This window comes from Platichthys flesus, chromosome 6, assembly GCF_949316205.1.
Source record: "Platichthys flesus chromosome 6, fPlaFle2.1, whole genome shotgun sequence".
NCBI classification, from domain to species: domain Eukaryota; kingdom Metazoa; phylum Chordata; class Actinopteri; order Pleuronectiformes; family Pleuronectidae; genus Platichthys; species Platichthys flesus.
In genome coordinates this window covers 27,793,618-27,806,607 of record NC_084950.1, presented here as the reverse complement: position 1 = coordinate 27,806,607, position 12,990 = coordinate 27,793,618, and the positions used below count along the sequence as shown (strand labels likewise).

The 12,990-nt window shown below is 43.1% G+C and overlaps 1 protein-coding gene across 1 annotated transcript in view; it reads right to left on the bottom strand.

Annotated features, from left to right (window-relative positions):
• The window catches only part of pard6a (par-6 family cell polarity regulator alpha), a 35,833-nt gene extending 26,565 nt beyond the window's left edge, over positions 1–9,268 (bottom strand). Inside the window, exon 1 of the mRNA XM_062390374.1 lies at positions 8,945–9,268. Within this exon, the coding sequence (XP_062246358.1) occupies positions 8,945–9,067 (123 nt within the window). The 5' untranslated portion in view covers positions 9,068–9,268. The remainder of the gene's footprint in view (positions 1–8,944) is intronic.
• Positions 9,269–12,990: the final 3,722 nt, after the last annotated feature.

The following is a 12,990-nucleotide window of genomic DNA, read 5'->3' as shown; positions in this document are numbered from 1 at the left end:
TTTTGGTTCTGTTGTTTTTTTAAGTTTGAAGATGTGGTCGCCAGTTACTTAATTAGATTGCATTTTGCTGCAACACTATTTAACCCTTAAACTCCAAAATTGTTTTGCGGACTCAAAGACTTCACTCCTTGATCGGCAAAGTGAAAACTATCCCAATCACCCTGTATAGCTCCCCCGTTGACACTGGAATTTTGATGGTTTTAAATTTTGTATAAAGAATCCGTTTTAACTACATGAAGTATTAAACAGTTATTATAAACGTTAACCTGGCCTGCAGCACACGTTAACGTTAGCCGTTACCTCAAAGTGATCATGACTTTGACCTTTGACCTCTGGTTACCAAATTCAAAATTAGGTAATCCTTGACTCCAAGTGAATGTTAGTACCAAATGTGTTCACACCGTTCCAGAGCAATTACCTTTGCAAGGAAAATAATGTGCTTTGCGAGTCACTGTGACCTTGAACTTTGACCACCAAAATCGAATCAATTCATCCTTGAAATTTGAAGAAATGGCATTATGACAACCCAAAAACATAGTGCTTCAGGCCACTGGCTATCACTGGTACAGAGGCATAGAAATTACACTACATCCTGATTTGTTTTTTGTTTAGAGCTACATTAAATAGGCCTTGTAATGTAATCTCTCTTGCTGTCTTGCGATATCACATTAAGGAGGCCCAAAGAAAATTTGCTGAATCATGCTCATATTGCTCTTTACCTCAGTTTACCATGAGTGATTTGTCTAGATCAACTGTTACTTTCCACAATCAAAAACATACTTATGATTAGGGCTGTGCCATCTGTTATACCATCCATGATAATACCGGTATAAATTTTATAAAAAGGTTGTATATCGCGATATTAATAATATGAGCCGGGAGAAGGCGCACAGCCCGGTCACAGAGACACCAAGTCTGGTGCAGACATTTTATCGATGACGATTCTGCTTATCGTTTCTCCATTTCGATTCCAATATGTTCCAATACAAAGCAGAACAGCACAATATGTATGTGTGCGCCTCAGATTCTGGGATCATAAATAAGCTTCATTATTCTTTTTTATAATCAACTGCTCATATTGATGAATCTGAATCGGGACAAACATGATCACTAGATGTTTTCACAGTAGAATTTAGTCGGGAGGAGGCAGAATGGGATTGGATGCCGCCGCATCGCTGATCTCAAAATAAGTCTTTAATTTATTATCTAGGGCAGCAGGGCTCCATCTGGCCAAATACTGTATATTGAAGTGCAGAGTATGAATGCGTGGCATAACATCTTTTACTATACGTTAATCGCGAACATTGATATCTTGATGACGATAGATGTTTGATATATAGTGTAGTCTTCGTCTTCATTATGTTTAATTTTAGAACAACTGGTCTGCAGTCATGCAGACACACCCCTTCCTTGGGAGTGGGATAATGCACAATGTCTTCCATGATGCCAGTACCCTCCCCAGTCCCAAACTCAGATTAAAAACATATTGAAGGTGCTCCCCCAGTTCAGCAGCATAGGCCTTGAGCATTCTTGGACACACCTCATCTGGGCCATCTGCTTGGCTGGGACGGAGCCTTCTCAGCTGTATCTATAATCATATTAACTTCAAATTGAGCATTGCATAAGTTCAGGTAGGCCACTAAGTCAAACTCAGCACATATGTAGGCAACAGCAGCTTATCTAAAAGGCACCCATATCAGTTAATGGCATAGCTGATTCCCTTTCATTAATTCATTGACAAAGCTCCAACAAGGCGCCTTATTTAAATTGCCTCAACCTGCCCACCCATGCTCCTTCCTTTTCAATCTATTCTGCAACCTACCTCCACCCCAGCTCATCCCTTTTAATACTGTGTTTAATTTATTCAGTGTAATTTCTGTTGTCACTGATGCCCGCTGTGTTCTGTTTCCTTTGGGGGTCTTGCTGCCGCTCTCCCTACGTTAAGCATTCCTTATAGGCAAGGTTAATGGCAAAGACGTTGCCAGACAAAATCAAGGTATACAACTCTAAACAATTTAAAGCCTGCATAAATTGGACTAAATATGATGGAAGAAACATAGCCTGGATGCCAGACGAACTTAGCCCCGTCAACAACATTTGAGGTCGGGAAGTTCGGTCTGGAGTCGCTCCGTTGGGGAGAAATTATGCCCGGTTCAAAATCATCCGGACCAATCACATTGTCAGGGCGGGCTTTATATGATGATGGACAGATGATCAACAGTAACGTAATCAACTACGTCATCTAAGTGCACTTGGGGTCATCTCAGCTCTGTCGCTGGAGAGCTGAGATGTGTAGATGCTGCCATTGAGTCTGTTTTAGGAGACATCGACAGCACATTAATTTTGAAAGAGGAACAGAGAAACGCTATCAAGGCATTTGTAGATTGAAAAGATGTTTTTGCCATACTTCCTACGGGATTCGGAAAAAGTTTAATCTATCAGCTGGCCCCGATGGTCGCTAAGAGGATGGGACACGGGAATGTCGCATTCCAACCGTGTTATTAAGTTCTTACAGGACCGACAAATGTGATACGATTTTTGATGTGTTGGGGAGCTGTAATCCTAAACGTAGAACATGTTCGTACGTGCATTCACCTTTACTGTAACTGACTGCTACACCTGCCACTTTATGCATACTGTTTTATTCTGTTATTTTGTGTTGGGCTTATTTAGTTTTACACGTAGCGACTCCCCTCGCAGGGGGGGGGGGGGGCTGTTACATTAACTGTTTCTCTCAAAAATGTTGATCGTGTTGGTAAGCTCTCTGTGTATCCTTAAATTATTTTTACAACCCCGGCAAAAATCGTTTTTACTGATCTTCTTCTACACCTTCCAGCGTGCGTGCAGCTGAGTTCTGTTGACAACAACTATGCGTCGCTTTACATATGCCACATACTACGTTGCTCTGATTGGTTGTAGGTCTATCCAATTAAGCGAAGAGGAATTTTATTTCCTGGTTCGGTTGAAACGCGCCCCATAATCACAGCCCAATGGAGCGGTCTCAGACTCACATTCTTACTAGAATTGTGAGTATGACAACGTCAGGCTAGGAGAACCATGAAACAGCTGATCCTCTAAAAATCTAACATGTGTAAATGTTCACATTTGGTGCCTATTTTTTATTACATTTTCTGAAATTAACTGTTGCATTCCAACAGGGTTGGGGAATGTCCAGCCTCCAGGTCCTATGCGGGTTGCAAGATTGTTTGATCCTGCCCGTGAGGCAACACATGCTCCTCAGAGATCAGCGTCTCAGCTTCTTGATCAGAGCAGAAGCTGCAGTTGGTTTTCTACCGAGCGTCAGTATCTGTGTTCGCCTCCAGTCTGACCTGCTCTCGCTTTTTGTCTTAATATTTCGCAAACTAAAATATATATTTTTAGGCTATTAGACGGCAGACTTTATTTCAAAGTAGGCCGACTCTTGCCTGCGATTAAATATTTAAACGTTTGACAGCACTAAATATTACACAATACAATTTCTCTTATTTGTCTACTTCTGGATACATTCATAAGCACACACACACACCAACACCCCTGCCACTAGACAGGCGGTGGTCTAGTGGCAGAAACGTGGACTATGGGCAGAGAAGGTCTCTGGTTCGTCTCTGGTTCGACTCCACGGAGAGACAACAAAAGACGAACCTGGATTGATCTGTCCAAAATCCAAGAGTCTCCCTACCCTGTCTAGTGCCCCTGAGCAAGGCACCTTACTCCCCCAACATCTGCTCCCCGAGCGCCGTACATGGTCGCTCACTGCTCTGTGTGTCCTGCACCAGATGGGTTAAAAGCAGAGGTGAAATTTCCCTACCTGCATGAGTGTGCCTTTGCATGTCTGTGCATGTGTTTGTGACTAATAAATAAATGCATCTTAATCACACACACACACACACACACACACACACACACACACACACACACACACACAAACACACACAATGTTAAATAATAAAGCCAAGACCTCAGACAACCAGTGAATGCATGATTTTATGTTCTAATGCTGTCGTCTTTCTGACGATATTCATCAAGTTTACTCTGGAAAAACTTGAGTGGCTTATTAATGTGACTTGGGTGTAATGTTTTTGTAAGTCTTTCCTTCATTTGCTGTGTCTCATACTGTCAGATGCTAGAGTTTTCCGATATAAAATACACACTGGTCGCTCCTCATCTCCAACTGGATTCACTGTGAACCGAAGAGCATACTTTCTTTTCAACTTGATTTTTGAACACTGTGTATTGTTTGTCTCAGAAGCATCGATTGTTTTACGATGATGGACAGATGATTAACAGTAACCTACTCAACCACGTCATCAAAGTGCGCTTTCATTTTGAAAGAGGAACAGAGAACGCGGAGGCGACGCCAAAGCGCCGCGCTAATCCCTATCGCGCCGGCGCTTGGCTGTTCACACCGGACGCTGAAGCAACGCTGAACCGCTGGTCAGCACTAATAATATCACCGCTTGATCCAGTAGTATTCAAGTATATACTTACTTGTTACTCCAACATTAAGCAACAGTGTCCCAACATTTGTCTTTTTTGGTGTTGTCTTTATCCAACTTGTTCCGAGGATCATACAACTCATTGTACTTCTCCACTTCAATTATTCATTTAATGTCATCCATGTTGAAGATCTTCTCCACTGTTTGCTCCGTTAAATGTCGGGTGACATTAAAATTGGGGGTAAATTAGCCCCCCTCTCTATGTTGATATCTTTATCACTGCTTGTGTGGCAGAGAGACGATTTTATATATTGTTTCGGTTGTATGTGGTATATTTTACATAATATATATATTGAATATTCTTAGGAATTAAGTTCATTGCTCTTTAAAAGGGTGAACGATTATGCTATATTATCAGTATATCAGTGGTTTAAATGGTGAATTAATATCGAATCGAAACCTTGTGCATCGAAAGTGAATTGATTTGAAAAAATGGACAAAATTCTGGTGCACCTAAATTATGTGCTGGTGCCCCTATATGAAAAAGTTAGATTCACAAGTGCAACCAATGTAAAAAAGTAAGTCTGGAGACCTGGTGTGATATGTGTTAATGATGAACAATAATTTAGTATGGGCCTCTAAGGAAGTTATGAACGATTTAAATGGCCCTTGATAGAAAATGGATTCCCGCCCCTGCATTAAAATGTTACATTACACATAACAAGAGTTTACTCACTGAACAAACTGGATATCAGCTCCTCTGTGTCAGTTGTTACTGAAGAACAAGCCTTAATCCTGCTGAACAAAAAACTAAATTAAACAAACCATCAGTTAAGGTGTAAGAACCTTCTCCACTGACGAATAACAACAGAATAAGAGTAAATGTAGGGGAACTGAGTGAAGAAAATGAAAATAAAGCTCCAGTCTCAAGCAGTCTTTTGTTATACGTATATCGCCCATGTTGATATTCCGATGACATATACATTTTCGATATATCGTGCAGCCCTATAGGAAACTCAAGCCTAGTTAATTTTTCAACATTTTGAAATAAGTTTAGAGTGGCAATATTTCTTATAATTTCACTTGTCATTAAGATGTACATGCTGATATTACTAATAATATCACAAGATTTGTTTCATAGTCTGTCTTTTCAATTAGACAAAAATGTATTGCAAAAACAAAGTTTCTGATACTGTACCACCAAAACAGATTGAGGACCGCACTTCTGTTTTCCCTGGTAGCTTTCAATAGCTTTACCCAGGTAGTGGAAGAACCAAAGTTACTGTGGAAACCAAGCCTTTCAAAAGAAGAACGCTTCATCAGGTAAAGAAGGTGAAGCCAGAAAGTGATAGAAAGCGGGGTTGAAAAGTCTGTTTCCACATCAACAAGACACAGTTGCCACATAGAGCTTATGGCCAACTATAGATTTACATGCTCCACACTGAGAGTGCTGAATCAAGCTATTTTCAGACAGACCGGCAGGTTAAATCTAGTACGGGATAGAATAATTGGCTACAGATATTACCCGCAGTTTGCCTTTCACACATGCACAGCAGGAGGTTCTCTGCACAGAAGGGTTCAAGGGAGAGGGGGGCGGGGCACTCAAAACCGGTCAATCTGAGGAGGGCCATTTTAGACAAGATAAATAAAGGGTGCTGTTTTAAATAATCCTTGTGGTATTTTGACCAAAAATGTTACAGACTTTTCATTAAGACCCAAAGGAACCATATCAACTGTGGTAAAATGGGCTTTCGATGGGTCCTTTAACAGTGCTGAGGAGATCAAATGATTTGATTGACCTCCTGAGATGGGCAGAGAACATCACCTCCACCATCAAGAAGGCCCTGCAGAGGATGTTCTTCCTGCGTCAAACGAAGAAATTCAACATGCCGCAGAAAATAATGGTTGAGTTCTACATGGCCATCATTGGGACCATCCTCACCTCATCAATTACCGTCTGGTTCGCTGACTCCACTGTCAAGGACAAGGGCACACTGCAGCGGATCATTCTGTTAGTTCAGAAGGTCATTGGCTGCAACCTGCCGGCTCTCCTAGACCTGTTCCACTCCAAGACCAGTAAAAGAAGAGGCAAGATCATTGCTGATCCTTCTCACCCCAGTCACCACCTATTTCAGAGACTCCCATCCGGAAATGGTGTTATAGGAGGAGCTTCTTCCATCTTTTGCATTTTACCTCAGATCTATTCGTCTAGATTTATCGTTAGATTCATGTTCAAATTTAAAGGGGACATATTATGCCCATTTCACCACAGTTGATATGGCTCCTTGGGGTCTTAATGAAATGTCTGTAAAATTTTTTGGTCAAAAAAACACAAGGATCATTTAAAACAGCACCTTTTTACCATGTCTAAAACAGCCTTCCTCAGATTGACCTGTTTTGAGTGCCCCGCCCTCATTGAAGCTACAATTTTCAAACTACTACACCTTCTGATAAAGATGTACATTATTTAAATACATGCATTAGATATGTGTGTATACACTATATAATTGTATGTGTATACTTATTCATAGAGGGCATATATTCTGAGTGCACACACATGGATCGTGGAGGGGCTACAGCTCTGGAGGCTAACACTGCTGCAACTTTTGCGGAGAAATGCACGTTTATTGAGCAACGGAGCTGGCAACGAGCTAATGGTAACCGGCACCGGTGCGTGCAGCTCGGGGTGCGTGGAGCAAATCTGTACGGGCCACCAAAGTTATAAGGCGCAGCTCTCTCCCCCCCCTCCTCATCCTCTGCTTCGCCGCCCGGGCATCACAGGAGAGGTTGTCCGCTGAGCGAGCGCCAAAGCACGGGTACAATGCAGTCGGAGACCGGGACTGCAGTAAAGTGAGCCGTCATTTGGGAAGCCAGCCGCCACTCTGGTTTTTGTTGCGCGTCTATATTGCGTCATACAGTAAAGCCGTTTCACCCTACCATGCTGTTTTACCGTAAAGCCACAACTAGACGCGCAAAAAAACACGAGTGCATTGTTTTCTATTAATAGGTGCTGCGTCTACCGGGCCGAAACACACACACACAGAAGCAACAGATCTCTCCCCCCACCTCCCAGTCCGATGCTACCCAGCCGGGGTTCCACAAGCAATACTGCTGTAAATACGTTCACAAACAGCCATTCCAGAAAGTGCTGCAACTTTAAACACAAACTAACAGCAAGCTAGCCTTAGCCCGCTGCTAACCGTAGCGGGACACACACAGGGGACACACAGGCTGGAGATTTGTCACAGATCGATAATGATCAATGATGAAAATGAGACACGTCTCGTTTGAAGCCAGCGGGAGCATCGCCAGCCTCGCAGTGAGCGGGTACAGCCGGGATCCAACACGCCACCGAGCAGCAGGCTGCCGCTGCCACCGAAGCCGGCCGGCAAGCCGGCACTGATTGCTATGAGGCTAACGCCAGCTAACTTACATGTCACCGTCAATTACCGAAACAAAACAACAGCTTTTCTAGTTGAAGACACTCACTGCGACACGAGACACGCATCGTCAACACTCCCCTGTCCGATGGGAGATCAGTCAGGCGGCTGCTGCTAAACAAACCTACAGGTCCATCAGAAGCGAGCAGCTGACATGGAGCCAGCAGCCCGACATCACATAGCGAGCCCGAGCTGAGGAGGGGGCTTGGGCATGTGACTTACCCCAACCGCAGGCTCTACTTCTCGGCCAGATCTCCGTCTCTAACCCCGCTCACCGTCTGGTTAGCGTCCCCCCTCGGCTAGCTTCCCAGGTAACACCCGTGCTATGGCTCGTAACGTAACCCGGTCTCCTCCTCCACCAGATCTCCGCCTCCCGGGGGGGGGCTATGCCATGTAGACCGACTATGACGTCAATTCTTGTCGTATTCCCATTCAACTCACTCTATCGTGTAGTTTCTTACATAGAGGAACCACAACAAATCGCAGGAGTTGTTTTTTTCCAGAGTTTTTGGGACGGTTGACATGCCAGATATCCCCATTAACGTGTAGAAGCACTACAAAAGTGGATTTTTCATAATATGTACCCTTTAAGTCTGTATGAAATGATGGGTTACTATAAATATCTTAAACGACTCTACCAAGTTTTAAATGTCTGACTCCAACCACTCCTGACCACTTATGTAATCGTGATGCTGTTACAGAGATATAGAGGAGATATAGGGAGGGGGGGGAGAGCGGAACTGAGTGGAGCGGTGGAAACAACAGGCTCGGCTGTGGTTGGGTGGTGGTTAGGATGTGGCAGCCTTTTCCCGGTGCAGGCAACACACAGGCCGCCTGTCAGTTCCACCACACGACAAACAGAACATCATTTCCCCTGAATTACAGCTGTGGGGCGCTAAGGCGTAAGTGTGTTTGCTTGAAGAGAGAGACATCACGGCGGATGATTGCACGACAGCAGACGGTTATGTCGGTCGTGTCGATACACTCGTACACCATTAAACCAGACCCATATCCTCTCGTTACCGCTTAAATTAACGATAAATACATGCCCGTTTGATTGGTACTCACTTTGCTCTTGACCTCCACCACGCTGTCGGTGACTTTTAACGGCGTCCGCTGCTGCTGCTGCTGCTGCCTTGACATACTGCTCCCCGGCTGGCTGGTTGGCTGAGGCACTGCGGATAAAACCATCAACTAGAATTTTGCTTGTTGTTCCCCCCTCGTCGTCGGGTAAAATAAAAAACAACATTCAGAACGTAAAACGGGTGGCGGTAGCTGGTGCGCTTGTTATTCTCATGTCGACACAGACAGCTCTCGTTTCAGTATGTGTGTCTCGTGCATTCCGATGTCAGAGTGGCTGTTTTGTCCCCTTGCGATAAAGACACTAAACAACAGAGCGCGAGCTCGCGACAGGTGGAGTCCGGTAAATCCAGTTTGGAATGTGAGGTGCCAGTGAAACCCGTTCTACTCCTCCCACCTGCCCGGACTGGACGACACAACCAGCGGGGGCGGGACATACCAGTGTTACTGTACGTTCCTTCTCAGGGTTGGGTCAGACTATTTTCAAACCTTGTCACTCAAAAGAAATGGCACGCCAATGTTTCTGATTAACAACACAATGCATTCGTCCTCTAAATGGTGTGGGCTTTGTAAATAATTGGCAAAAGCTTTGGAGGAAACCTGGTCTTGTTAATAGAGACGGCGTTCATCCCACCTGGGATGGAGCATCTCTCTTATCTAGGAATATTACCCAGTCTATTACATGGCAACCCAGTGATGGGACCAGGAAGCAGAGCTGCAGTGCTAAACACTTCTCTACCCTCCCTTTGGATCAGTCATACAACCAAAAACCCATAGAGACTGTGTCTGTCAGCCGTCCGATTGAATTATTTAAATGATTAAAATTAAACAATAACAGAGCGAGAGTTCCACACAAAAATCTAATACAAATTAACATAACCTCTGCAACAACTCTTGTCTTTTAAACATGAGATCACTGTCAACAAAGGCTGTTTTAATTAATGAACTCAGATTATGATCTCAGATTACAACATTGATTTATTGTCCTTAACTGAGACGTGGCTGCATCCTGATGAACATGGCGGCCTAAATTAATCTTCTAACCCAAGTCATATAAATTAACACGTTGCCAGAGAATTCATCCAAGGAGGTGGAGTTGCTGCTATTTTTTAACTCCAGTCTATTAATTCATCCTAAACCTAAACTAAGCTACAACTCATTTAGATGTCTTGTTCTTAGTCTTCCACACCAATCCAAGAAACACCAACAGCCAATCATACTTGCTGTAGTTTACCGTGCTCCTGGGGCTTTTAAAGAGTTTTTATAAAAGTGCTAGTCCTAAAGACCGATAAAATTATTATTGTTGGTGACTTTAATATTCATGTTGACAATAATAAAGATAGCCTCAATAGCATTTATTTTGATACTACCCTCAATTGGATTCAGATGGTGTGTACACCAACCTACTCATTGTTGTAACTGAACACTTGACCTTGTATTATCATACAGTGTCAAAATTTTACATTTAACAGTACTTTCGCGCAATCCAATTCTATCAGACCATAATTTAATAACCTTCCATTTTTCATTATCTGAATATATGCCACTAATAAAAAACAAATTTTCTAGATGTCTACCTGATAGTACTGTAGCTACATTTAAGGAAATAATTCCGATTACATTTAAACCGGTATTATCCGTCGATATAAACAACAAATTCATTAAAAACCGAGCTCCACTGAGATTTACCATCTCGTCGATAGCTCTGCAGACTCATTACGATTAACAGTAGACTCAATAGCGCCTCTAAAAAAGAAACATGTAAAAAATAGTAAATTAGCTCTGTGGTTTAATTCCAAGACACATGAGTTAAAACAAGTATCACAAAAACTAGAAAGGAAGTGGCTCTCCAGCATCCGTGTTGAAAATATCATAGCCTAGAAGAATAGTGTTAAAAACAACCCCAGTTTTCTCTTCAGCATTGTAGCCAGGCTGACAGAGAGTCTCACCTCCACCGAACCCAGTATTCCTCAATCCCTAAATAGCAATATCTTTATGACCCTTTTTAATGATAAATTTCGAACTATTAGAAATAAAATCAACCATCTCCTGCCCTCAATTGGCACTAATACCCTACCAAGAACAGAAATCTCAGAAACGGCTGAGAATCCTACCCATTATTTATCACCCGTGATCAGTTCACCAAAATAATCTCAGGTTCTAAACCAACAACCTGTATCTAAAGTCCCATTCCTACAAAATTACTTCAAGAAATTCTGCCCCTAATTGATTGTTCGTTACTGAACACAATCAATCGGTCATTATCATCAGGTTATGCAACACAGTCCTTTAAAATAGCGGTAATCAAACACCTTCTCAAAAACCCCACCCAAGACCCAGAGGTTTTAGCTAACTACAGACCAATATCTAATCTCCCTTTCCTGTCTAAAATCTAAGAAAAAGTTGTAGCCAACCAGCTGTGTGAGTTTCTCCAGGAAAATAATATATACGAAGACTTTCAGTGGGTGTTTGGATCAAATCACAGCACAGAGACAGCCTTGGCAAAAAAATAGAACATTATTCTATTTTTTAGAAAATAACATAATTATTCATAAGTATGCAGTGTCATAACTACATCTCTGACGTTTGTAAAAAAACAAACTGTTTAAAAATTGGTTGAGAATTTAGCAAGTTATGGTTATTTAAAAAGTACGTACCACTACAACACAATGTTATGGGTGGGCGAACTGCCTGTGGCAAGATGGCCGCCATGTGCGGACGTTCGACTCCGTTGGCCGAGACATCTAGACTTTATATATATCTATGGGGCTGGCGTCCGAGGATGGTACATGCAGCTCACCGGCTTTCAGCATGGACCTGCACAAGGTCTGTAAGAAAGCGGACGTTAAATTGGGAATTGCGTGGCCTGACCTCGCAACAAGACCACCATGTCCCGCTATGGGGGTAAAAGGCTGCCTAGAGCAAAAGCTTCCACCAAACAGCTTCTGCCTGTGTATCCCGAGTGCCTGGAAGAGGCGACACGGTCCTGGAGTAATCCACTTTCCGCCTAGAACCCCGTCAAGGGAGGGGCAATGCTTGATTAGGCCGATATAGAAGGGAAAGGTTTCTCCCACCTGCCCCCGGTTGAACCTTTATTGGAGCATCACCTCCACCTGACACGGGGGTCCACCATGACCTCAGCCGGCCCCATCCTGCCCTCCAAAGCGGCTGATTCCAGTCTTCGCTGACGGAGAAGAGCTACAAGGCGGTGGCCACATCAGTGAGAGTTCTGAGCGCCTCGTGCACGCACGCACCCTAACACGCACATAGACCCACACATGACTCCGCTGCTCACAATGGGCCTCATTTTTTAACATGTGTGCAGAAATGTTATTACGCTCTGCAGAGAATAAGTGTGTCCGCAAAATCGCCGCTAGATTCATGACACGTGATCAGATTGACGCCGCTGTTTGTTGTGTGCTCCGTTCATTGTAGGGTTTCGGGGGTAAATGATGATGTCTTCATAAGTGACTGACCTACACAAGCCAATATCCCTAGTCTGATCCCCAGAGTATGAACACAATTTCATGTTTTTTTTTATACATTTGGTCAATGCATTAGTAGATTAAATTGTTGCTGTGCATCTACTTTTTTATTTGAATATATTATGCATTTTGTCAAAAGGGTGTGTCTACATTTTCCAGGAGAGTCGGGAATTCATCATAAGTGAGTAAGCATGGTCTGAGGAAGTTCGGAATTTGTTCACAAAGTACGAAAAAATTTAGGTGAGTTCATATTGATGAATCTCAGATCTGTGCATCAAACGCAATATCAACACAGCTCATCACATAATGATCGATACGTTTCTTCAATGAGTAACATTTTTATTCAGAGCAGTGCTTGCATTCATCAGCCTGTTCCAGTCACTCTTTTCCTCTCGCTGACATGCAGAAAACTACAAACACGCACAAAATTAGTGCCATCGGACCTGTGTGTAAACTCAGACTAGGTAACTGAAATTATAAACTTAGACAATGCATAGAGAGCCAGAGGAGATGGCAGCGTGTTTGATTTAGTTGGCAGTACACAGCGCG